General features: G+C 37.7%; 1 protein-coding gene across 3 annotated transcripts in view; it reads left to right on the plus strand.

Moving 5' to 3' along the window:
• Positions 1-27398, plus strand: part of CKAP5 (cytoskeleton associated protein 5) — a 54548-nt gene that overhangs the window by 9923 nt on the left and 17227 nt on the right. For 2 of the 3 annotated variants that reach the window (XM_066552736.1, XM_066552737.1), the window contains exons 2-27: positions 724-815; positions 1347-1540; positions 2630-2836; positions 5260-5431; positions 6348-6480; positions 6765-6868; positions 7240-7353; positions 7552-7656; positions 10582-10671; positions 10774-10938; positions 11725-11853; positions 12580-12762; positions 13678-13791; positions 15001-15111; positions 16244-16336; positions 16895-17080; positions 18746-18840; positions 20175-20232; positions 20314-20439; positions 20757-20893; positions 21054-21228; positions 21754-21867; positions 23980-24108; positions 24711-24905; positions 25547-25682; positions 26407-26495. In XM_066552736.1, the coding sequence (XP_066408833.1) occupies positions 759-815; positions 1347-1540; positions 2630-2836; positions 5260-5431; positions 6348-6480; positions 6765-6868; positions 7240-7353; positions 7552-7656; positions 10582-10671; positions 10774-10938; positions 11725-11853; positions 12580-12762; positions 13678-13791; positions 15001-15111; positions 16244-16336; positions 16895-17080; positions 18746-18840; positions 20175-20232; positions 20314-20439; positions 20757-20893; positions 21054-21228; positions 21754-21867; positions 23980-24108; positions 24711-24905; positions 25547-25682; positions 26407-26495 (3411 nt within the window). In that variant the 5' untranslated portion in view covers positions 724-758. Of the gene's footprint in view, positions 1-723; positions 816-1346; positions 1541-2629; positions 2837-5259; positions 5432-6347; positions 6481-6764; positions 6869-7239; positions 7354-7551; positions 7657-10581; positions 10672-10773; positions 10939-11724; positions 11854-12579; positions 12763-13677; positions 13792-15000; positions 15112-16243; positions 16337-16894; positions 17081-18745; positions 18841-20174; positions 20233-20313; positions 20440-20756; positions 20894-21053; positions 21229-21753; positions 21868-23979; positions 24109-24710; positions 24906-25546; positions 25683-26406; positions 26496-27282; positions 27394-27398 lie in introns of all 3 variants that reach the window. The other variant, XM_066552735.1, reaches the window with a different exon arrangement.

Consider the following 27398-nt stretch of genomic DNA (forward strand, 5'->3'; position numbering starts at 1 on the left):
AGAAATTGATCTCTTGTTGACAGTTGCTGATGCTGGCTACATTAGGGCAAAATGGGTTTTGTTCTTCTTGATAACTCTTCATTTCAGTTGTGCTGTTTATAAAGTTGTTAAAATGACTGTCCTTACACTTGCATCTGATTATTTTTTGACACTGATTCATGGCACCTGTTGCTAAAAGCATGTGTCAGTAAGAGCCAGTTTTTAGTGTTGATGGGAACTCATTTTGGTTTAGTGCCTTAGCTGTAGTACATTTCTCCTCAAGCTTAGGTGAGGTTATATTCCACATGCCTTTTCAGCTTACTAAAAGTTTTACCTATTGAGACTTGTAGTGTGAGAAATACTACAAATTGCACTGCTCTCTAATCTTTAATGGCTTCTGGTAATTTTCTAGAGCTAAAAAAATAGTGGTCTGGTCTTCAAAGTGTGCTAATTACAATCTTGGATTGCATATTAGCAATGAGATTTGCTACAGAACTGGGGAGTTGTATTGTTTTGGAATTTTTTGTTGTTGTTTTTGTTGTTGTTTTGGGATTTTTTGTGTGTGTTGTGGTTTTGCTTTGGTATGGGGTGTTTTTGGGGGGGGGTGGTTTTTATTTTTGTTTGATTTTTTTTTTTTGGTTGTTGGTTGGTTGGTTTAGTTTTATGGTTTTGTATTTTTAGGTATAAGTATGTATTCACCCAATATTTATTTTTCTGCTTTTTAACTTGTCCTTATCTCCACAGAAATTACTGTAGTTATAGAGAGAACCTGATTTACGATGGGGGACGACAGTGAGTGGATGAAATTGCCCATTGATCAGAAATGTGAACATAAGGTAGGTGATCATGGATTTGGCTTGCTGAATATCCCTGCTCATGATGATTTTGTAGTGTTTCTGTATCTAAATACTCTGTAATTGGGTAATCTTGACAGCTGCATGGTGTGAGTATTAACAGATCTGAAACTGCATCAGCTCTATCCAACCTAGAGGCTGAATAACCTCTATTAAGCAGATTTTAGTAGCGTTGTATGGCATAAGCTTGTGTGCTGACAGATAAGTACACTCATTCACGTGGAGAAATTACTCATCTGTAGCTGAAACTGTGGGCTCCCACCTCCTCACTGGTGTTTGCTAGAACTTATGAAGAGCAGGGGGGAAGACTGGCATTTCTCTATCCAGATTATTCTTGGGAGGAGAAAAAGAAGTATTTTGTCCTGTTGCATGTCATTCATATAGACACTGAAGAGAAATCTGCAGGTGCCAGCTTGCTGAGCATACTTTCAAATGTGATTGAAGAGCTTTGTGAGATTGGTGAGTTAAGGTTGTAAATAGCACAACATTTAAATGTCCAATTTCTGATTCCAGCTATGGAAAGCCAGATTAAACGGTTATGAAGAAGCCCTTAAGCTCTTCCAGAAGATAGATGATGAAAAGAGTCCTGAATGGTCCAAATATCTTGGATTGATAAAGAAATTTGTGACTGACTCCAATGCAGTGGCTCAGCTGAAAGGACTGGAAGCAGCGCTTGCTTATGTTGAAAATGCTTATGTAGCTGGGAAGTAAGTAGCCTTTTCTTGCTGCTCTTATGCTATTAGGACAGTTTAATGTGCCTCTCTGAGAAAGGCTGCAGCTGCATGTAAATTATGCAGTGACCACTATCAGTTCTGATCTGTAATGTTAAAAGCAGAACTTGCTTTCCAATCTAGAGAACTTGCTGAATGGCAGGCTTTCCTTGTGGATGGCCTCCATGTGCATATTAACTTATCACAACTTACTTGCAGCAATGTTCTAAAAAACTATTGAAGGCACTAGTAAAAATTTCTGAAATGGTGAAAAAAGTGAATCACTAATGTGGTGGTGTAAGTGCTGTGAACTGGAATCTCTGTTCTTGTTTGATTGAAACAGTCTTATCTATACAGGAGGGAGCCTTTTTTGTGTAATTCATACATTAAATAAAATATAGTTATGTTTATGTGACATTGCATCCAGCATAACCAATATAAATCTTCATACCTGCCAATTTCTTCACTGGATGTGTTTTAGTACTTGCATGTTGTGTAGCCCATACTCCTGAGGGTGAAATAAAAGCATGTAACAGGCCAGTTAGTCCACTTTGGCCCACTGACTTTGTGACCTGATGAAATGAATAAAGGTCTTACTTAAAAACAAATAAACACAAAGCTTTGTTTAAAAAAATCTAAAAACCTTCCACACTCCTTGGTTTAAAAGTGGTGTCAGTGATTTAGTTTATGTGAAGCTTGGAAGCCTGTGTGAAATACTGTGCTGTGATTATGTACTGATACCCTTAACATATTGCAACATAGATAATTCCAGGACATAGCATTTATTTGTGAACCTCAACTAGAGAGTGTTAATACACTCTTGAGAATGTCTACTATTCACTGGTGTAGTCTGATATTAGAATCATATTAACTGTGATCTGTGTTCTTTTATAAAACCAGATGATGAATCCATCCCTTAAAAAGGGCTATTTCCTTCAAGGTTATCTTAGGATGTAGTCCCTTTTATGTGAAGGCTTGTTGGGTCTTAATCTGGATTTGGTGTTGTGTGTGTTTTTCCTGTGGATAATGATGTAGAACACTTAATTCACATAAATGTTCCAAAAGTACTACCCTCTCATCTTTCAGGACAACAGGAGAAGTAGCGTCAGGAGTTGTAAATAAAGTGTTCAATCAGCCAAAGGCCAGAGCAAAAGAGCTGGGTGAAGATATATGTCTAATGTATATAGAAATTGAGAAAGGAGAGGCAATACAAGAAGAATTATTAAAGGGTCTGGACAACAAAAACCCAAAAATCATAGTAGCATGTATAGAGACACTGAGGAAAGCACTAAGGTAAGCTTTTAGTTCATGGTGTTTTTTGTGGTTTTCTTCTTTTTCCTCACTCCAGCAATATGTGGAGTCTAATTTTATTGCTGTCTTTAGCAGGCCCTTGTTATTGTTGACTAGAATGCATCTTTCCTGAATTGGTATTTTTTGACAGCAGCAGTTGACAACATAATGGGATTTGTTAGATGTGAGGGTTGTCTATGTTGTACTAGACTCATTTGGATCTCTTTCATTCTTGGCAACTGTTTACCAAACTTACATTTTCCCAGCCTCTGAGAGAAGGGCAAGATTCCTGTATCTTGTACCAGACTGTGAAGCTTCTCTTCTGAATATCTGTAATAAACTCACTGATGTGAAAACTAAAACATAGTTTAGTTTTTTTGTTTTAGTTTATTTTAAACCACTGTTTTCCTCACTGATGTGAGCATGTTTAATTGGGTACACAGTGTGTGTTTTTAGAAGAAAGGAAAAAAAATACCAAGCTCATTGCACAGTAAGCTTCTATTGTCCATATAATAATTCCTTTATTGAAAAGGAGAGCTGCTAGTGCTCCCTAAAAATCAAATCTAATTTAAGATGATGAAGTAGGCTTCAGTATTAGATTATTTTTTGGTTCCACATGAAGTTTGTTTGCTGCCATTGAGTGAAAAAATACTGGGGTTTTATGAAATTCTTGTACTTGGTGTATATAAAATTTACTGACCATTAGGGTTTTTTTTAAAGAAAACAGAAAATTTTGAAATTAATGGACAGAAGACTTCTTTCTGAGTAAAGCAGCTCATGTGAAAACTGTATGATGTATGTGGAGAGTGCCTTATGTTATATAGAGAACTTGCTGGGGCATATATAGAGATGATCCTTGTTAAACTGATTTTTTCAGGCTTCGGTAATATCAAAATAAAGCTTTGGGCTTAACACATTACCTATGCTTCTGCTAAGTGAAACTACTGTCCTATATTTAAGAATGTGTTTTAGGTATTTTAATTTGCTTATCTGGTTAAATGTCCTTTTAACAGTACAGTGTAGTTAGAAACCTGCATAACCTTCTTCAGTATCTTTCAACTAACTACTTCTGTAAAATGTGCCGCATATGTTTTTTTTTTCTTTTTTGCAGTATTTTATTATCTTTGTGATGTTAAGATCAAATACTCTTATGCAGCCCTGTAGGCTTAAACTCCATCTTCTGCTTCTGAGCTGTGTTGCTACTTAAATTTTTCTTATGCTTTGGTAGACTTTGTGCATTGATAACAAAATTTTTCTGTGTTGTACCTAGGTGGGTAGCTTGAATGCATTACTAGTTTAATTTCTGGTGTTTTCTGTCTTGTGCTAAGGTTTCTATTCTTTCTTGTTGTATAAAATAGATTATATGAATTGGATACAAATAGGTTTGCATAGGCATTTCTCCAAATATGCTCTCTTTTTAAGTTATGATAGAAAAATTGAATTATTGGGCACCTCATTTGTTCATATATTTAAATTTTGTTACTACCTGTTTTGAAGGTTTTTACACTGAGTGTTTTTTAAAATTGATGTGGAAATAAAATGATGTGCACTAGAATTTCTAGAAAGTGAGACATGTAGATTTTAGTCCTTGAGCAGCCTTTTTTGCTAGCTTTTTTATGTGGAACTTGAATTGGAGGGAACCATAAGAAAAAGTGTGATTGGTAAAAAGGCTAATTCAGAATTAAGAAGAAATCTTTCTGAATCAAAAAAAAATATTGCTTTTGAGGTGATTTATATATGATGCCTTAGTAACTACAGCAATTAACTTTGCTATGAGTTTGAAAAGAAAGTTCTTGTGTTCTCATTCATCAGTGATTGAAATAGGAAGTTTTGTATATTAAGTGCAACAGCCCATAGAATCTTCTGTCAAGGAAGGGTGGTTGGCTGAGGAAACTTGTTTTATGTGTTCCTTCAGTGGCACATATTTTAGCACATATGTTTTCTGTGAAGATGACCCAAGCTCACTATAATTATCTGGTCCAACAAGTGGAAAAGTGACTAATGCCTTTATTGCAGCTTGTTTCCAAGGATAGACAAAGGACATTCTATTCTGATGAAAAAAAAAAAAATAGGTCATACAAATTTTGGTCTAAGGACAACTTCTTTCTTGCTTCTCTTGTATTTTTTCCCCTCTTGGCAAGGGAGCTGATTTAAACACTGGATTGGATTAAGTACTTTGAAGTCATTTGAGAGGCCTGATTTTGTAATTCCAAGCTGGGTGTGGAGGTTAATTTTGATAGGGCATATATTCTTTAAATTTTATGGTAGCATCTCAAAATAACATCTAGCATAATGGTTTGAGTAAATGACGAAATCTCTAACCGTGCACTGGAATACTTTCATAAACTGTTTTTTGAAAAATGAGGTATTTGTGAATTGCTCCCTGTTGATGGACACTGATGCTATTCCGTGTGTTTCACTGTCAGTGAATTTGGTTCAAAGATAATCTCACTGAAGCCAATCATCAAAGTATTGCCAAAACTTTTTGAATCTCGGGAAAAGGCTGTTCGAGACGAAGCCAAGCTCCTTGCTGTGGAAATTTACCGTTGGATAAGGGATGCTTTGAGACCTCCATTGCAGAACATAAATTCTGTTCAGGTAGGCAGGAAGTACTTCTGTATCCAAACATTTGATTCTCATCCTCCCTGATTCTGTGATGTTGGGCATTCTTAAAGCCAAAATTGGAATGTATTTTTTCACTCCATTTAACTTTACCCAAAATATTGGTCACTCCTAGTCGTTTGTAAGGAAATCATAACAGAGTTTGGTTGCTCTGAACATACATGTAGTTGTGGGGTGCAGCTTCGTATTGGAACTGAGGATAGCAATTGAGCAGTAGAATGTAGCAGAATGGCTGCCCTTATAAAAGACCCTTGCACTGAATGTCTTCAAGTCAATAATTGTTATTCTCAGTTTTCTTTTTTCTGAAGTTTTTTCCTCTGTGCATCCCTTCATACTTATTCTGATGATGCTCAGGATGTGACTGTTTCCTTTCAGGAAGTGGCACTGAATTAAGATAGGATATTTCATCATTTTAAAACTTCACAAATTATGCATCCTTTCCTCCTACCCACTTGAGTTAATTATGTTTAGGTGAAAAGCAGTAGCTTGCTTTAAAAGGGCATGGTTAAAAAAACCAAACTGTTTCATCAAATGTAGCTCAGCATGTTTGTTTCATCTTAGTTTTACTGTGTAATAATAGCATAGCTGTAAAGGAAAGCTTCCTTTGTGCTGAGCCATTTTTATTTCAAAGTCTGCAGAGAGGCCACACCATTCTGACTGTTCTACTATTTGTTCTTATGTAAATGCTTTGCAGTAACGTTCTCTCCTTTGACTAAGTTTATCCGCAAACTTCTGAACAGTGAATGTGAAGTCACTCCTTTAGTGGCAGAAAAAAGATAGTAATGAAATGTAGTGCTGTCTTGGCTTTGAAATGGGAAAACTGTAATGGCTTGCTTGTCTTGGGGTATGTCCGTAATGTCTCTGATACGATGATTCCTTTCCCTTTTGGCAGCTAAAAGAGCTGGAAGAAGAATGGATCAAAGTGTCATCAGCTGCTCCTAAGCAGACCAGGTTCCTGCGTTCCCAACAGGAGCTGAAAGCAAAATTTGAGCAGCAGCAGGGACTTGGAGGAGATGCAGATGGAGGTAAACTATTTAATCTCTGAACTCTGTTGGCAAGTATATTGTATATAGTTGGTGAAGGAATGCATTAAATTGTAAAGAAGCTTTTACTCAAGCTGGTGCAACATGTGGAGTGTACTGCATAAGAAGAAAATATGTCTGAGGCAGAAGCTTTTATATGAAAGAGTGTCTTTTGAAATAGCAAATTCACAGCTGCTGATAGCACTTTCTAAGCAATGAGCCTTAGGTGGTGCTCTAGTCAAAATTTTATGTCACTCTGTTTATATATTTCTCTCTCCTGGTTGCAGGAGATGATGATGAGGAAGAGGCGGTACCACAAGTAGATGCATATGAGTTGCTTGAAGCTGTAGAAATTCTCTCCAAGCTTCCCAAAGACTTCTATGAGAAAATAGTAAGCATAAACTTAAATACTACCTGTTAATTCTTTGTATAGCTGATGAGTCTTAAGACTTATGGGCAATTCTGCAGTGTGTGCTTTAGTGCCACGTGGATAATAACAAACTAGTGTTAATAACATGCGGGCTATCATAAATAAGTTTCAAAGTTGGACTTAGCAGCAAGAAAGCTGTAATTGTAAGGGGCTGAGGTATGTCCTGGGCAAGGACAGTATTTCGTATTTCACTGCAGTTACTGATGCTGAATAGCAGGGAGACCTTGGTTTTCTCAGGATGGAACAAAGGTTTTTAATCTAAGGTCTGTAGCAAGTATGTTTCTCTAGAACTGTTTCTATTTATAGATGAATGTAAATTATTTGCTTTACAGGAAGCAAAAAAATGGCAAGAAAGGAAAGAAGCTCTAGAGGCTGTTGAACTGCTAGTGAAAAATCCCAAGCTGGAATCAGGAGACTATGCAGACTTGGTGAAAGCTCTCAAAAAGGTAGTAAATAAAACTCAGAGTGCACATATAATTTTATTTTTTATAATTTATTTGTATGATAATTTAAAAGTTACAGTCTATATAATACTCACGAGTAAAAAATTACTATATGGAACAGTTGTGGAAATAACCCAATCTGTGGCCCACTGATAATTGTAAGAAATTCTTCCATTTCTCTGAAACCGATTTTCTCTTCAGGTTGTTGGAAAGGATACAAATGTTATGTTAGTTGCTTTGGCTGCCAAATGCCTTGCTGGACTAGCTACAGGCCTCCGGAAGAAATTTGGACAGTATGCAGGGCATGTAAGTAAGAGTATGTACTTTTTTCCTGATTTTGTTCATGCTGGACACCTTTTTTCCCTTTCCTTTTTCCGTGTCAAGCCTTGGTATTTATCAGAGGTATTCTTTGTACAATTATGGATGCTTACCAACCCCTTAAAAGAGTAAGTATTGAAATACTTGCCTAGATCTTTGTAGCTTAAGTTTGAAAGGACCTTTTTCATTCGTATTCAGCAACATGAAACTTTGTTGCAATATAAATCTTCTGTACTAAGAAAATTGAATTGTTCTGCCATTAAATGAACTTTATTTACATTACCTTGTCCTAGAGATACCCCTACAGGAATGCATTTGTAGGCCACAGTGGAAAAAACAGTTTCTAAATCGGAGTTCTTCTTAGCACCTCCATGTTGTATGCTTATGTTGGTTGGGTTTTTTGAATGTTGGGGGAAGGTAGGTGGTGGGTGTTCTGTTTCCTTGTTGCCTGGGTTTTGTGGGGATTTTTGTCTGCCTTAAATAGCAAATTCTGAGATTTTTGGTACCAAAATGTTCTGGTGCTCCAGTTAAGTGCTGTTTGTTCACTCCTATGGTGCTCTTCTCTTACCAGTAGCTAATATCAGGGAATACAGGGAAGCTTAACCAGTATGTGGGAGCAAAGAGAGCTTTTAATGAGTTGCAGTTCTCACTTGTTTCTCAAACCTGCATCACTGTGTTCTTTAAGCTGCTCAGTCAATTTTTTTGTGTGATATGCAAGAGTAACAGAATTAGAGAACTGCTGTGCCTGGCTGCTGGTAGTGTTGTCTCTGAATTGGGAAGTTGCTGAATCTCACTGCTTCAGAAACATTCAGGTCTCTTGAACTCTGAACAACAGTTTGGACAGTCACAGAATCACAGAATTTCTAGGTTGGAAGAGATCTTTAAGATCATCGAGTCCAACCCATGTTCTAACACCTCAGCTAGATCATGGCACCAAGTGCCACATCCAGTCTTTTTTTATACATATCGAGGGATGGTGACTCCACCACCTCCCTGGGTAGATGATTCCAGTATTTGACCACCCTTTCTGTGAAAAACTTCCTCCTTAATTCTAGCCTCTATCTCCCTTGGCACAGCTTGAGACTGTGTCCTCTTGTTCTGTCTGTTGTTGCCCAGAGAAAGAGACCGACCCCCAGCTCACCACAGTCACCCTTCAGGAAGTTGAAGAGAGTGATAAGGTCACCTCTGAGTCTCCTTTTCTCCAGGCTAAACAACCCCAGCTCCCTTTCATTCTGAAAGCTGTCTGTAGTTACAAAAATCATTCTGGCATCTGTTTTATAGTTTATTTCTAAAGGTTAACCCTTATATCTACTCAGTGTTGAAAAAGCCAGGCTTCTAAAACAAGGGTGTAGCTCTGTAGTTGCCAAGGAAATGGTGTTGAGAAGAAGATGACTTTTTCAGTAGTATAATGGCAGCTCTGAATTGTATAATCTCAGTACTCATTTTAGCAGTTCACTTGATTTGTTTGCTGGATTTATTTACTTGTGAGGAAGATGTAGACTTCTCCTGAGAGTGAGAGTTGAAGTGTTATAAAACAGAATTGTTGCTAGAATTGTATGATTATAAACTCTATTACTTAAATATAGGACTGCAATGCTAGTCTGCAGTCTGTGTTCCAACGGGAGTAGTGAAATCATGCATAGAATCATATTCCTCACTATAGTTGAGTACATGTATGCCACCTTCACCTCTTGACTGCATTTGTACCCCTGGACTAATTTTTCTTCTTTCCCTCTCACATGGGCTATGGTTTCTAACTTCCATGTTAAAAAATGCTCATTTTGCCTGACAGTATTTTCTAAAACAGAGGCTTAATGATTTTAAATATCTCCTCCTTATGACTTTTTTCTCTGTGGGGGGCAGGGGTATCTAGCACCTGCAGTAGCATGTATGATGGTCTCTGTGGTGCCATCTGTATTATCTGCAGGTTTTTGAGTGTTGAAGTCTATAAACTGGGAATTTGGAGGTTACAGCCCAAGATACCACCTGAGCCTAGGTCACAGTATGTCACAAGTGGTTGGGATCCCATAGTGAGCTTCAGAGTAGAAAACAAATCTATTTTTTGTTATACAAGAGCATATAACTTTCTGTAAAGTATCTGACTGCTTCCAAAATATGAACTGTTATGTTTATGCAAGTCTTGAAAATAGCCTGCTTCCCACAGTTAAGATCAGCATCTTTCTGGCTCAGTGACAGAAGTCCTTACTCTTATAGAGCCCTTATGGACCTGTTCATATTACTGGCACATCTGCAGTATAGTTATTTTTACTTTTTTTCCCCCTTAAATATTTTATTTGTTTGGTTTTTTCAGCAGTGACTGTCTGAGCACCTAGACTAGGTAGGAATTGCTGTCAAATTTCAGTATGACATAGTTTACTGTCAGATGTGATTTTTCAAGGTGGTAGATCTGAAAAATATTGCTGCAGAGAGGATTCCAGTTGCTTTAGAATCTTGGAATCTTGATCTTGTCAGCTGCAGATCAGATGAGGACTTCCTTAATAAGCCATGCTTAGTGCTGTCAGAAAGCTGGGAAAGAGGGGACAGGTTAAATTCCTTCTTGGATTCTTAGAATGCAACAGCACAACAGCCTTTATGTTGTGAAATCATTCATTTCCATTCTATGCTCTGTATAATTCCATAATATGTAATTATGTGAACTTTGAACTTGTAGGTCTGCCTTTTGTTTTGAAATTGTTTAAAAATCTGTATTTGTTAATAGAGTGACTGGGATGAGTTTAATGTTGGAAAACAGCAAGAATAAACTAGTTCAGACTGCTGTTGTGTACTTCTGGAGGGGTACAGCGGAGATGTTTGAATTACTGGCTTCTCCACAAAGTAGCGTGGGGTAGACTATCAGGCTTTCCAGTTATATTAGTGAAGAGGGATCTGACATTTTTGTTCCCTTTTCCATAGGTTGTTCCAACAATCCTGGAGAAATTCAAAGAGAAGAAGCCCCAGGTAGTGCAGGCACTGCAGGAAGCCATTGATGCAATCTTTCTTACAGTAAGTAAGAGTGAACATTTCCCCACTGTCTGAGAATTGGTCTTGAATTTTGATTTGCTTTTCTCTTTACTGAAATATTGACTTTTTTATTCAACACTGTAGACCACATTGCAGAACATAAGTGAAGATATTTTGGCAGTCATGGACAACAAAAACCCAACAATTAAGCAACAAACATCCCTTTTCATTGCAAGAAGCTTCCGACACTGCACACCTTCTACTCTGCCAAAAAGCCTGTTAAAACCTTTCTGTGCTGCACTTCTCAAGGTAAAGCAGAAGGAATTGATACTTCTCTGGCATTGACTTGAGCACTGTTGTTGTGAAGCTTTAGATTGTTTGGGGAGAAAGACCTGAAAGTAGTGCAGAGACCAAAAAGTTCTTGTGTGCTATGTAGCCCTCAGAGTCAGTTTTGGCTGATGTCCAACTTGAAGGTGACTGCCATTCAGGGGAACAATTTGGTTTCCTTTATCTTTGCTTTTTTGAAGCTGTACACTCACTAAGTTTGTAGTAGATTAGGACAGTGATTTACAGCTATTATCCCAGACACTGTCACTTGCATCTTGGACACATCTCTAAGTTTTTGTTGGAATACTGTTGTTTCCTATGAATAAAAGAACAACCATCGTTGAGTCATACACAGCAGTGGCACTAGAACATTTATCAATGTAAATGATAATGATGTATACTTTTTTTCTTATTGCAAACAGCCCTTTCCTTGGTATAGGCAATATCCTTGGCTTTAAAAATAGAGATTATGACAAGATTACAGAACTTTAAACTCTTTATGAACTTTCATGATGTTTAAAGCATGAATGTTCAACCTCTTCTTGTGGAAAAAAAAACAAAGATGAGAAAATGGCTGTATCTGAGAAAAAGTAGACTTGGTCAATACATAGGAAAACAGAAGTGTAAAACAACCTTTTTCTTTCTGCATTGGAATGTCAAGGATTGCTCTGTAGTAGATTTAGATTCTAAATAACGGGAGGGGATTTGTATAGAATATGTTCAGACATGAGCCACAAGTCACATGACATAAATTGTCTTTCTCTGTAGCATATCAATGATTCTGCACCTGAAGTAAGAGATGCTGGGTTTGAAGCATTAGGCACTGCCTTGAAAGTAGCTGGAGAGAAAGCTGTGAATCCATTTCTAGCAGATGTGGACAAACTAAAGCTTGATCGGGTGAGTATTGTTATAAATGTTGTAAAAAAGGCTCCATTTATCCATTTAAGATGCATCTTAGGCTAGAGAAGGCGAACGATGATGCTTTAGCCTAATTAATTTCAGCACAGATTTTTGAATATGTATTTTTTACTTAAGTATTGCTGATGTTGCAGGGAATCTGAAAATCTCTTGATTCTTACATAAAGTACCTGGCTGTACTATCTGTGAGGTGGGTTGTGAGATTTAGTTGTGGTTTTGGTTGGTGGTAATATGGAGGGGGTTTTTTAACACTTCATTGTCTGAAACAAGCTTTTAGGTCACAACCATAATTTTGTATTAGTAGATAGGATTTGGTATTAAAGACTTACTTCCCAACAGCAAAGTTTTTATACTTTTGCATAAGCTGGCAGGTATGTTGACTGAATGAAGACTTTATAATTTGTGGTACTCAGACTTAGTCTTCAAGCATCTATGAGTATCCCTAGGATGTCAATGTTTTCTTAATATATAAATGCACTTCATTTTGGCAATACAGTGATGGTTGATGCCAGTGACTGGTTAACCTTATTATTGAAGGAACACCAGATAACAAAGTCTTGGAAAGCAAACAACCTAAACTCTTCACATTTTTTCCTTGGTAGTCAGGTTTGAGCCACTGCTGGTAAAGGGACACTGTGCATCCAATTGTGGTAGCTAAATAGCTTCTTTCTACCCTCACCGTTTTTTTTCCCCTCTGCTTGGCAGATTAAAGAGTGTGCTGAAAAGGTAGAATTGGTTTATGGGAAAAAAGCAGGAGGAGCAGCTGAGAAAAAAGAAGGCAAGCCTATTACTGGAAAGACCACTGCTCTTCCAGGACCTGCAGGGGATAAAGAAACAAAAGATGCAGCAACCAAACCAGGACCACTGAAAAAAGCATCTGCAGCAAAGGTGAGAGGCTGTCTGACAATCAGCTGTCTGCAATTGCATCAAATAGTTGCTTACTGCAGATCAAAGGTGGCCTGTTGAATATATGCCTCCACTGAGCTATCACTGTCCTTTTGCAGGAGTAGGTGAGCCTAACAGCAAAAGGAATCTGTGACTTTCTGGGAATGTAATAAAATCTCAGTTTTTAATGATACAAACTGTCTTGTCACTTATGTCTTAATACCAGATTTTGATTTTGAAATAGTGATAAAAGACTGGAGACATGCAGAGAAGCCTCAGGTGTTGTAACATTGATGTGCTCTGTGATATAATACTTGGCTGAAGTCAACATTTATTGGAACTAGGGGGGTTACTAATTAAGTGTCGGGTATTTTTTCAGCATAGTTTTTAGTTTGTTCCTTTGTATATTCTGAAGTAATTTGAACTATTAGCCTGTATTTCTTTAATATTATTCTTTGGATTTTAAAAATTTATTGCAGTAGATGGTCTTTGTAACATGCTACTTAGTTCTTCAGGTGGGATACCTGTAAGTCAATCGAAGAATAGATAAAATTTTGAAATCTATTGGTACTCAGATAACCTGAGAAAGAGACACACCAGTCACAAGTTTAGTATCTAACCAGTATCCATAGGAAAACATACAGATTAAGTAATTATTTCCTGAACTTGCACAAATACATCATTCCTTTCTTTCTCATCTTCTATTGTCCTGTTATATTTTGTAAAACCTGTAGTCTAAAAGCAATGTATAATTAAATAAGCTCTAATTTATCTCTGCCTGCAGTTCTTATGCTATCAGAGATACTCATTTTTCTGACATTAGAATACAGAAGTGTAGTATAGGATAGACAGCAGTTCTTTTGATATGTGAGCTAGAGACCTATTTGATCTTGGCTAACTTGTCCATTTACTTTCTAGGCTGGGGCCCCACCGAAGAAAGGCAAACCAGCTACAGCTGTAGGTACAGGAGGTGCTGGGCCTAAAGGCAAGAAGGGTCCTGAGACCAAAGAAATCTTTGAGTCGGAGCTCTCTGTGAGTATTCTGCTATTCTCTAAAATACAAAGTCCTCTGTAAGCAAAGATTGCAGCTTTGGTTAGTCAGTTCTTCAGGTACTACAGAGTTTTTCATGGACGTTGTTCGTTTTTGTTAGGAGAAGGGAAAGCAGTATGTGTAAATTGGTAACTGGTGAAATGGGACTTGGGTAAATACACCTGTTCTTCAGGCTGTTGTTGGCACCAGGCCATTTAAGACAGTAAGCAATAAATCATGCTTATACCCTTATAACAGGGTATATTTTTGTCCCTGAAGTAGGAAGAAATTTAAAAAACAGTGATACTTCATATGTAATTTAGGACACATGATTTGTGTCCTAAGGAGTCTGGTATTAAAAGCCTGAGAATGCGTTATTCTGGAGTTTACATTGAAATCTGAAGTGAAATAAAGTAATAATTAAATGAACTAATATGTTTGTGCTGTTCATAGGAAGTTGCATTTCAAAAAACTTAGTGAATTCTGCATGTTAGCTGACCATCTTCTACCTACTTACCTGAGTTTACCTGGTTCCCAACCAAGAATCTGTGGCTCAAACAGTAAAAAAAGCTATTAAAGCTTTGCTAAGTGTATCTGCAGGTTTTTTGGACTGTCAGTCCAAACCATAGTTATATTTGGAGTGTTGCCTACAGTGAATAATTTCTATTGTGTATCCAGCTTATATTGTTAGTTATACAGTAGAAAATGAGAAGACAGTTTCTGAAGGCGATGCAGACACCAGTGAAACAAGGAAAGTTTTTATCACTAAATAACTTTTATATTCTGTTTTGCTAAAATGGAGACAAGACCTGTCTGCACTCATCAACTTCTGAATTGTTGTCGTCAGTGTTTATTCAGACTTGATCCAAAATTACCTTGGAAATTTTAGGTTACCTCTGCTTGATTCTTTAAGCAGATAGTTGGTATTCAAGATTTGGTATTCAAGATTATTTTTGACTGTCTGCGCAGTTTCTCATACTTTCCAGAGATTACTTTTCTGTTGCAGTGCAATTTTAGCAGCTTTCTAAACCCATAAGACCCCCTAAACCACAATCCATACTAAAATCTTTCAATCTACAACAGAACCCTTTTCCTGTTTTGTAAATGCACCACAGTACAAGGGTCAGTCCAGTATATTACCTGTCCTTAAGGTTGCTGCCCTCTTCTGAAGGGATCCAGTGGAGTGTTAACCTTGTTCTGATCTGGCTGCAGATAGAAGTATGTGAAGAGAAAGCTGCTGCTGTCCTTCCAGCTTCTTGTATCCAGCAGTTGGACAGTGGTAACTGGAAAGAGAGGCTTGCCTGCATGGAGGAGTTTCAGAAGGTATGTTTGGAACAGTTGATAAGACAGGCAGTAGGGAAAGAGAAAATAAGTAATAATTTCTTCCGCTCTCTAGGCCTGATAAGTCTCCTGAAATACTTACTAGTAGTAGTTGTATGTCAGCACTTCAGATGGATCAAGTATTAAACAATACTTGAAAAAGCCAAATGGCTTATATACTTTAAATTCCATAACAGTGGTGGAGTAAGTATTTTACCTTAATGTAGACAGTTGTACTTTTGTCAAAAATAGTTGTATTTTGATTGAAAATACTTAGAGTTATTTTTAAAACTCCCAAGTAAATGTAAAGCTTGGTCTCAAAGGTAGCTAGATTTAAACAAAAGGTTTTGCAACAGCTAAGCCAGATCTATTGCAAAGAAGTTCCTGCTGTTTGTGTGTTAGGCAGCAATTGATTATAATCAACTATTTGCCAGTTGAAATTTTTATGTTTAGAGGCTTATACAGTACTAGCAGTCTTCACAGCTAGTGGAAAGTGCTTCATGTAGTCACAGACAAAAAAAAGCTTCAACTGTAGATGTACAAGTAGTTCATACCATGACACCAGTACAGTAATGACTGAGCTTTTAGTATTTTAGTGGGAAAAGTGACGAACTTCAGTTGGGAAATGGTGACTGGCTGCATTGAAATGCTGCTGCAGAAGCCTGCTTTATTAAAATGTTGCCATTTCAATTGAATCATTAACAGCTGAACTCCAGTAATTTAGATCGTATTCAGGATTAATCTCTGCTGTGTAGTCAACATTCCAACATGAAAGCTGCATAATATACTTCATCTTAATAACAAAAGCAGCTTTTTGAGGGGCAGGTAGGCTGTTCCTGGATTTTGTTTGTTTGTTTTTAATTAAGTGTTAAATTCCTAGGTTGGAATGGCCAATAGTGATTGTTAAGGATATTTGTTAAAGAACATTAAAGGAGTAGTGATGTGAATCTGTAGGTTAAATGTTGGTTCAGTACCTTAGACTCCTTGTAAAAATTGCTCTTCAGTTAAATTATTATGCTGAGACTTTCTCTAATTTAATTCAGTATTAAGAAAATACTTCAAGGACAGTTGAGAACTTCTGTTTGAGTTTTGTATAATTTGTGACCCATTGGTTAACTTAATGTTTATCTTTTAGGCTGTTGAGCTTATGGAAAGAAGTGAAATGCCTTGCCAAGCCCTAGTAAGAATGCTGGCCAAGAAGCCAGGTTGGAAGGAAACAAATTTTCAGGTAATGTATTATCCTTGAGTAAGTAAATAGTCCATTTTTGTTGATGTAAAGCAGTTTCCAGCTAAAAGGCTGTAAGTGTATATGTCACTGTGGCCACGGTTCTGTCTGTAATCAGTGAGTAAATAAACTCTCAAATTGGATTTTATTTCTGTTGAGAGTTGAAACTCTAGATGTCATCTAACGTATCTAAAGGTTGTCTTTAGATGTATATGTATACATATGCATATATATAAGCGTGTGTGTATATAAGTTCTAAAAGTAGATAATGGCAGCCCAGTATTAATGGTTGTGTGTATATATATGATAGTTTGTATTTGTGTGTGTACACAGTTTTTGTGTATAGTCACACAAAACACCTGTGTGTGTACAAAATAGCTGTGTGCATAAATACTTCTAGATATTCAAATGTGTATGTATATGCAAATACAAATTTTGCCCATATGTTAGTATTTACCCACATACAATTCTTATATGTATCTATAGATATATAGAATGAGAAAAATTAATCTAAAATACACAAACACATGAGTACCTTTCTTGCTGTTTTGGACATTGCAGGTGATGCAGATGAAACTGCATATAGTTGCATTAATTGCACAGAAAGGAAACTTCTCCAAAACTTCAGCACAGGTTGTGCTGGATGGTCTTGTAGACAAGGTTGGTGATGTGAAATGTGGAACTAATGCAAAAGAGGCCATGACAGCAATAGCAGAAGCGTGTCAGTTGCCATGGACTGCTGAGCAGGTGAGTGAGCAGCAAAGGTATTTTTTCAGTAAATAAAATCTGAAATAATATGTAGGGTGTCCTTTCAGTCTGAGGAGTAAATCCCAAATCTTTGATTTTTCTCTGTTGCATGAAAGATGATCTCTTTGCTCTCAAGATGCTTCCTAAGGCAGAAGTTAAATATATATTCCTCTAAAGCTGAAAATAGAATCATAGGATGGTTTGAGTTGGAAGGGGCCTCAAAGACCATCTAGGTCCTCCCCCTGCACCCTAGGCAGCGGTACCTTCTACTAGACCAAAGGCCCATCCATCCTGGCCTTGAACATTTCCAGGGGTGGGACAGCTACAACTCCTCTTTCAGTTCAGACCCTTTCTTCGTTGTTCAACCGCTGTATGCGCTATTCAAAAGTTTTCTTGGAGGCCTCCTTCAAGTACTAAAGAGCCACAAGAAGATTACCCTAGAACCTTACCCAGGCTGAAAAATTCCAATTCCGTCAGCCTTCCCTCATAGGAGAGGTGCTCCATCCTTTAAATCATGGTGGCCCTGCTCTGTACTCATTCAAACAGATCCATGTCCTTCCTGTGCTGAATGCCCCAGAACTGGATGCAGCACTGCTGGTAGGGTCTCACAAGAGCAGAGCAGAGGGAATCCCCTGAGAATCCCCTCCCTCCCCCTGCTGGCCACAGTGCTTTTGGTGCAGCCCAGAACACAGTTGGCTTTCTGGGCTGTGAGTGCACATTGCTGGGTCGTGTCCTGCCTCCTTGGAGGGGCTGGATGCTCTCTCTTGCACATGCTCTCTCTCCACTCATCCCCCAGCCTGTGTTGATACCGGGAGTTGCCCAGACCCAGGTGCAACACCTTGGCTTGTTGAATCTCCTCGGGTTTCCATGGGCTCACTTCTCAAGCTTGTCCAGGTCTCTCTGGGTGGCCTCCTGTCCTTCAGGCGTGTTAACTCCACCACTCAGCTTGGCCATCCCAAACTTGCCCTCAGGAAGCCCTCAATCCTTTTGTCTGTCATTTATGATGTTAAATGGCACTGGTCCTAATATGGATCCCTGAGGGGGGCTGCCTGCCATTAATGTCCATCAGGACTCTGAGCCATTAACCACTACCCTGTGGATGTGATCATTCCACCAGTTCCTTACCCACAAAAGTCCACCCATGAAATCCATGGCTCTGCAATTTAGAGGGAAGGATGTTGTTGGGGTCCTTGTCAAAGGCTTAACTGAAGTCCAGCTATATAGTATTTGTAACTGCACTGATGTAATTGCTCTATCAAAAAAGGCCATGGGGTTGGTCAGGGAGGACTTGCCCTTGGTGAAGCTGTGCTGGCTGTCTCAATCACCTCCCTGTCCTCCATGTGATTCAGCACAGCTTCTAGAAGGATGTCTTCTATGATCTTCTGAGGCACAGTAATAATGAATAATTATCTAATGCTTTTTTTAAAAAGCAGGTACGAATCTGTAATAAAGGTGTCTCTGGCTGCCTCTAAGTACTTCAAGAACTTCCGGTTCACTTCAGTTCCAGTTCTATCCTGCTATAGTGACACGGTTGCTTTTTCTGTTACCTCAGCTTTTTCTGTTCACTTGCCCTGTGTTTTTTGCAGGTGTCTTCACTTATTTATTACAGTGCTTTGTCACCTGGTTTGCCAGTGAAAGTTTACACTTAACTCTCTTCTTTTCCAGGTTGTGGCTATGGCTTTCTCTCAGAAGAATCCTAAAAACCAGTCAGAAACTTTGAACTGGCTTTCAAATGCAATTAAAGAGTTTGGCTTTTCTGGGTAAGTCTTTTAAGTAAATTGCTAAGAGAAACTTGAATGAAAATGTTTCTAATCTGGGACTAAGGTTCTGTTCATCTGAACTCTAGTTCTTAAGCTCTGATGTTAGCCATGTTCTTCTAGCTTTTAAGTATATAAGTAAGTATCTAGTACGATAGGATGTGATTACACTACTAGCTACTTTACTCATCACTTGATCTTCTCTGAGGAGCATTTGTCTTCAGGCACTTACTGGTGTGGGGTGGGCACAGAGCTGTGGTATTGCATGCCTGTTATACTCCTGCTTGGATACACCTGCACCCAGGTGGACCACTATACATTTTATAGTGGAAAAGAAAAAAACACAACAACTGAATCTGACAACCTACAGAAGAGTACATAACCAGTACTCTCCAGTTAATCTCCTTGGGAGACATTTTGAGGTTGATTACAGATGAATGAAGTTGTAGCCAACGAAATAGCTGTTACTATATCTGGCATTGTGAGTGTGAGAAATTATTTCTCCATCAGATCCAGGGATAGCATGCCTTAATTTTTAATCACTAGTCTTTTAACTCAGTGTGGTCAATAGAGTTTAGTTCTGAAGAAAAAAAATCTCTAAGCAGGGAAAACTTCAAATATCATTTTATTTGATTACTTGGGCAGTTACTATGCCCGTCTTGAGATATTTTGTGGCTTTTAAATGGATAGTGATGTTGATTAAGTCTGGGAAATAAACTCTTCTTTAGTAAATTCCACCTAAAATATATATTTGCAACATGGAATGTGTATAGATGTGTTACTAGGACAACGGTATTTGAGGCTGCACAGATGATATAGAAGATTCAGGAATTTAAACCTTCCTTCATTTATCTTGTAAATATCCTTTTGAAAAATGTGCCTTTTTCTGGGAGATTGAGAGTAACTAACAAAATAAAAAAAGATCCACTACAACAGTAATATACCCTCACCTTTATTGTATAGTCATATTTCAGGTACTTAAAATGTTTCTAGATTCATTCCTCAGTATTTCAGTCCTAGCAGTCATGGGGATTATATAGTTTAAGAAAGTTTCCAGCTGTGATAATAGTAGGCTTTTGTATAAATTGTTTACTGATTGATTTTCACAGTAGACTATTCTCCAAACTGATCTTTCAGTAGTTATTTAAGCAGCTACTATCTGCACTGGCACTGTACCCGTGATGCTGTTTTATGAGTGGTCATGTCTTCTGCATCTAAGTTAGCTGTGTAAATCTGTCTAGGGGTATCTTTTTTATTTAACATACTGTGATGATTTTGTTTGTTGGTGCCATTTCCTGTGTTGTGTTTTATTTATGGGAGACATCTTCTTTCCACAGATTGAATGTCAAAGCTTTCATCAGTAATGTGAAGACAGCTCTTGCTGCAACCAACCCAGTGAGTAAATTTAGAATCTTAACCCTGAATTATTATCAGACCTTAATTTGAAGACTGAGTGCCTTTTCCTCTTTCTGGCAGGCTGTGAGGACTTCTGCCATTACATTGCTGGGAGTAATGTATCTTTATGTGGGCCCTTCTCTGCGAATGTTTTTTGAAGATGAGAAGCCAGCCCTTCTCTCCCAGATAGATGCAGAATTTGAAAAGGTATGAACTCGAGCTTTCTTGCTACCAAGTGTCATTAAAGCTACTTTGAAACTTCAGTAGCTGGAGTTTGTAACAATTTTGTGGTCTAACCCTTGGGCCTGTAATTGAACCAGGTTGGTACGACCGTGCACAAAGGCTGCAAATTCATTATGTGTAGGGATCTCAATAGCCATTTTTTTCATTATGAACTTGAAAAGTTCCTAGGTTTGTTTGAATAGTATAATGATCCAGTGCATTCATATCGTACAAGTGGTTTTATGTTTAATGTCAAATGAAAAATTGTAAAATTGTTGTTTTTGATTTTGTGTTGCTTGCAGATGCAAGGACAGACAGCACCAGCTCCAACTCGTGGCATTTCCAGGCAGAGCGTGGGAGGTGGGGATGATGGTGAAGAAGAAGAACAGGAGGAGGTTGGGAATGATGTTGTGGATCTCTTGCCAAGAACAGATATTGGGTAGGTTTGTATTCTAGCACCTGAAGATACACTGCCACTGCAATTCAAAACTTTGCATTTATAACTCCTTTCTAAGGAGAAATCTATGATGTTAAAGCACTCAAATATTAATAGAGCTATCACTAAGTAAATGGGCACTTTCCCTGTTCTTCTCTTGCAGTGATAAGATCACAGCAGAGCTAGTGTCTAAGATTGGGGATAAAAATTGGAAGATCAGAAAGGAAGGCCTAGATGAAGTGACAAGCATAATAAATGAAGCAAAGTTCATACAGCCAAACATAGGAGAACTTCCAGCTGCTCTGAAGGGTCGTCTCAATGACTCCAATAAAATCTTGGTATGTTTTTCAAAGTCCTGTTTCAGTTGTTTCCAGCTTAAATCTTAAGGTAGTCATTATTTCTGAACCTTGATTATTTCTATGTCGTCTCTTTCAATGTCATTAGATCAACAGTTGGAAAAGAGTGAACTGTGTGTTTCCAAATCATATCTTTCCCTATTTTAATAAATATTTGCCATTTTTCATTTAAAAATGCTTCAAAAGAAAGGAAAAACTGCCTTTACTCTGAATGTAATAAAAGGAAATCTTAAAAGAATTTGACTAATTGCTTCATTTGTGAAGCAAAAATGAATTGTCCCTTGTTTGAAAATATTTTTACTTGAAATTTAATTTGTTCAGAATATGGGAGTATTTCTTGTTTTTTGATGTGATGAATTTGAAGGCTGGAATAGGTTTCATTGAGCAGGCATTCTAAAGTAAAAGCTTAATATATAGCAGTATTTCTTTTCCATGTGTAACTGGGAATTTTTGCACAAATGCTTGTAATACTGTTTTATTTAAAACCTTTTTTTTCCTTATGTGCAGGTGCAACAAACACTGAGCATTCTTCAGCAACTAGCAACAGCAATGGGCCCCAATATCAAACAGTATGTGAAAAATTTGGGGATTCCTGTCATTACAGTCCTAGGAGATAGTAAGGTAGGACAGATGTCAAGATCTCTTTGCTTTTTGTGTATCTAAGCTATGCCTGAAAGGTGGTTGGTAGTTAAAACTTCCTTGGAAGCTTACCAATTTTTTGGTAAAAAAAATTCTTGCCTGAATGACAATTTAATATTCAAGTATAAATACATGCCTGAATGTATATTCAGATGTATTTCCTCCTTGTAACTAAACCCAGTGAAACAATCTGGCTTTTAATTTAATGTGGTAACTATATGCATATTTCTGCTGCTGAAAGTACAGTATTTTAGGCACTGAACAAGATTTGCTTGGTAAAGTTTATTGTAGAATTTTTAGTGTATCACTGGATTACACTATACATTGTTGTTGTCTTTGCCACTGTGTAGAGGCCCTTGGAACTGTAGGTAGACAAAGGACATTCACAACTCACACTGAAGCTTGTGTAAATAACATCAGTGTTGAGTTTGACAGGATACTGTGTCAAAATAAAGCTTAGGTCCCTGGGAAAATGCTATTTGAAGCAATGGCTAAAAAGGCTTGGGAAGGTGCCAATATCTTGTGCCAGAAGTCATGGGCAATTATCAAAGATGGCATACTTCAGTGTCTCTGCTTGGAATATGAGTAGGAAAAAGAGCAGAAGTTGGATCTACCTGTCCCAAACAGAGGAAAGATTTGGACTTGTTCTAGGGCTAGATAAAAATCTCCTGGTTAAAACTGATATCTCTTTTTAAAAGTCTTCAAGATCTGAGATCTTATATGACTGTTAAATTCTTTATACTCACCAATTATCCTGAGGTACCAGCAAGCTCCTTTTGTAGAGTCACAGAACTTTTTAGGTTGGAAGGGAACCCTACAGACCATCCAGTTCCAACCTCCCTGCCATAGGCAGGGACACTTTCCACTAGACCAGGTTGCTCAGAGCCCCAGACTGGAAGGAGAGTTGCAAGTACGTGGTTTAAGGATAAGACCAATTGCGATTAACTTACACTGTTACTAAAATGCATAATACTGACATAACTTGTAAGCACTGTAATGCTGACAGAAAATTGTATGCTCGTTTGAACACTCTTACAGTGCTCTTTTTTTTAAGTACTTCAAGTGCAAGATTTAGCTAGTTTATCAAATTTGTTTTTGAAGTTTTTGAAGTTGAGGATGGTCCATTTTGGGTCCTACTTCAGTGTGTTTGTAGTGGACTCACTGAATAATTGAGGAAAGTAATCCGCTTGAAGCATGAGTGAAGACAAGTTAAATTTGGGTGATAGGAACCAAGGCCTTGTCAGAGAGGGTGATGACCATATGTTTATCTGCAGCACATGATTTGTTTGTTTTCCTCAATGAGATAGAAGATGGGAGAAGTTGGTAAAGCAAGAATGCTGACTTCTTGTTTATATATATGCCTGGATGTTACTTCTGCATTTAATATGGTTCATACTTAACTAAAAGAGTCTTCTACATTATTAGCTTTCCTCAGAAATTCAACCTACAGGAGAAGGTCGTATGCATAAAGTCATGTCTAGACTGATAACATTTTAAAGAACCATGGTTGTTAAATATTCCATCTGGCTTCTCTTAACTTCATATAGCTGCTTCAAAAAAGGGTGCTGTTCTAAATTTTGCTTGGAAAAAACAAGATGGAAATTGGTAGGATTTAGAGGGTTCCCTCATTCCTGATTTTGCTCATGTGTATCCTAAATAGAAGTGCCCTAATAGCAGGCTCCATAATCCATTTGTCTTGATTTATGAATGTGCAGCCTATTTAAGTGCTATATAAGTCACTAACACTATTTTTTAGCTTCTTTAAGAGTTGCTCTCAGAATTGTCATCAATGAATGGTAGCATATAAAAGTAATTTTAGAGATACCCTTTCACCCTCTTTATTAAACTTTTTTTTTTAAGAATTATGGTAGATGGGTATAATGTCTGATTTGGAGATTACTGCAGCTGATAAAATCACTAAAATGAAATTCTTCTGAATCTTAGACTTCTTAAGCTGCGAATAAAAAAAGAGATTTCAAAGCCCGTGGTGTGGAAGCTTTCTGTTTTCATAGGAAGGAAGACTATTGCTTCTTCTGTCGTAATCTTCTGACCCCTCTTTAGGTTTATTCTTTTTAAATCTTGTTCTTGCTGCAGAATAACGTTCGTGCTGCTGCACTGGCAACTGTGAATGCCTGGGCCGAACAAACTGGCATGAAAGAGTGGTTGGAAGGGGAAGACCTGTCAGAAGAGCTCAAAAAGGAAAATCCTTTCCTAAGACAAGAGGTAGGCTTCTGTCAAGTAAACTTCTTATGTGTGTCAAATCAAAATAACCTTATGTGCTATGGACTCTTTATGCAGACTGAAATGACACAATGCTACCATCGTATGGGAAAAGAAGTAGCTGTGTATTTGTTCTGACATAAAATTGTTAAACCTTGAAAGGCTAATAACAAGCTTTCTTCCTGCATAATAGCTGTCATTTAGACTTCAGTGCCTCTAAAACAAAACTTCTATCTTTTTTGATTAGCGTTTTAAAAGCTAGTTTGTGGTCCCTTAAATTCACCATGGAACAGAACTGGAGACATTAAAAAGAATGACTGAAATTCTATTCCTTTCAAAAGGAAGAAACAGCCTGCAAAAAGACCAGGCTTCAAGTTTTAAGATAGTTGTGCTAACATGCTGTACTGAAATTAATTTTTGTAATTGCTGATATGAAAATTGATGTTGTTGAAGAGTATTTGTCTGAAAAATGTTTGGGTGGGTTTTCCCTACTTACATTGTAGAATGTGATGGTATGTGAGGGACTACTATTCAGACTCTCATGCCTTGACACACAGCACTGTGAACACTTCTTTAAAAGCTTTTATTTTAAAACTTTCTTTCAGCTTCTTGGTTGGTTGGCTGAGAAATTGCCTGCACTCCGTTCTGTTCCTTCTGACCTACTCTTGTGTGTGCCTCACCTGTACTCCTGCCTTGAAGATCGAAATGGGGATGTGCGCAAAAAGGCGCAGGATGCCCTGCCCTTCTTCATGATGCATCTGGGCTTTGAGAAGATGGCAAAAGCCACTGGCAAGCTGAAGGTACTTCTGTTACAAAGATTAGATCATGTGATATTGAATGAGTGACTATAAGTCCTATTCACAGTCTCATGACATGCTGTCTTGAGTCCTGTAAGCTTGTCTGCATTGAGTATTTTCAGAGGAACTGAAAATAGTATCAAGAGCTGTGAGCTAGAGATTTCTCTGCTTCAGAAATGATTACTGAAGCAGAGAAATTACAAGCTTATTACTTCAAGAGCTTGATATTTCACTCTGCTTTTCTTCTGAAAAAAAATCTACTTGCAGTTAGCTTCCATTATCAGTTCCTGTCCCCCTCTATGCCTTTCTACTCATACTTTAACATGTTTTCTAGCAGTTTGGTTTGGCTTACGGACCCCTGAGTAGTGAGTAGGCACTCCACTGACATCCAAAGACCACTCACCTAGAGTGAGTACACGTTTCCCATAGATCTTGCAGAGGAAACTTTAAGGAAAGATGTTTTAACTCAGAACAAAAGTATCTGAGAACAATAATGTTTTAAGATGACCATTATCCAAGATGCTTAACAGAGCAAGGATTGTTTCAAACCAATTTTAGTGTTGTTGTCTGTAGCATGGATTGGAAAGGTTAGTGATAGGCATTATTAAATTTATCACTCCTTTTTTGAACTTTTTGTTCTCTAGCCAACTTCCAAAGACCAGGTACTGGCCATGCTGGAGAAAGCCAAAGCCAACATGCCAGCCAAACCAGCTCCTCCTGCTAAAGCATCTTCCAGAGTGGTAGGAGGAGCAGCTCCAGCCAAATTCCAACCTGCATCAGGTAATTTCTCTGACATTTTGGGAAATGACTGAGAAAATGGTGGATTTTGAAGCTTTTTGACATGCCAGAGGAATAAACATACTTAGCTGAAGAAGTATTCAGCCATAGTTAGGATTCTGGTCTTTCTTGCATTTGAATCAGCTTCCATTGTAGGAGGGTGTTTCCTTTCCACACAACCATCTGTCAGCTGCTATTTGAAAACTTGAAAATATCTACTTGGTATTGAAGCTAAAACCAAGCTGGGCTAAAGGAGGAGGTTTTTTTCTAACTCTAATCTGATTTTAATATTTTTTTTTAATGTTTTCACATTATTTTTATCTGGACTATTTTCTCAGTGTAGTTCACTGTGGGGCAGCCAGAATGCTTCTGTGATGGGATTAGGGGACAATTGATTTGAAGAATCAAACTGCTGGGGCTAGCTTACTCAAGCCAGGTTCAACTACAGCTCTACACATTAGCCTGCACAGTATATATGTCTGCATTTTTTGATTGTTTTGAAAAATGACAAATTGGCTGAGTACCATAATCTTAATTAGGAAATTAGGAAAACTTTGTATGCTAACATGGAATTTAAGGGACTTCTTCAGTGGGTCTAAAAACCTCAGACATATGTGTGATTAAGCATATTGTATCCACAAACAGTTTTTCTTATGTCCTAAGAAGAGAAAACTGATAAGCTAAAATGGGCTTCTAGATAACTTTAAATGGTCTACTGTTTCTCCAGCATTTGCTGATGATTTGGGATCTAATACCACGGAATCTAAGCCTGATCTCAAAAAAGCCAAAGCAGGAGGACTATCCTCTAAAACTAAGGTATGTTGATTGCCTTTTGTGTAAAGTCAGTTTTATAAAGTTAGTAGCTGTGGTTTGTTAATGTGTTATAGGTAGAAGAACTATGAACAACGTTTATTAAAAATCTTCATGTTTGTCTGAACTCTGAGATGACAGACATTCCCATATCACTTACCTGATCACTGCTTTTGTCATTACCTATTTAATTCCTAAATCCGTATTGTCAAAAATCAGTCTTACGAGAAACTCGGTCCGTTCAAAATTTTCCTGGCCTCTTTGATTTTGTGCTATTGTGAATTCATTCTTACTATTCAGGGCCATAAATGTTAATTTTGAATCCATGTATCAAAAGAAATTAAGCTCTGCCTTACAGTGTGAAGGGCAAGAAGTTCTCAGTCAAAGCGCAAAAAGGGAAGGAGTATGTTTAAAAATGTAATAATCTCAACTAATTACAGTCAATTTTTGGTTAGGTTTTTCTGTTGTTTTGTATTACAGTAATTTTTTTTTGCTGTTAATAATTAAGTTTGTCCTATGTGTATAACTAAAAATAACCTGAAATGTTCTACAGTCCCATTGTCTGAAGTAGTGCTGTAACAAGAACATTTGATGTAGGTCCATATTCATGGTAAGAATGAGCAGAACAAACCTTGAAGGATGTTGTAGGTCTGCTCAAGTCAGTGCAATGTTCTGCCAGAACTCTGCTGGTAGAATTAAGACCTTTATTGTCAGACAGCTGTTTACTTTTAAGTTTCCATTCCAAACCTTCTAACACATTCTAAGCAAAGACTTTTCTATGGCTTATTTCCAGCAGTCAGATGTTAATAGCAGTATGTCCAAGGGTAGTGCCTGCCTGTCCAAAGCTAATGCAAGCCTCAGCAAGGGCAGTTCAAGTCTGACAAAGAGCCAGTCTGTCAAACAGGTACC

Source organism: Molothrus aeneus, chromosome 6, assembly GCF_037042795.1.
Source record: "Molothrus aeneus isolate 106 chromosome 6, BPBGC_Maene_1.0, whole genome shotgun sequence".
NCBI classification, from domain to species: Eukaryota; Metazoa; Chordata; class Aves; order Passeriformes; family Icteridae; genus Molothrus; species Molothrus aeneus.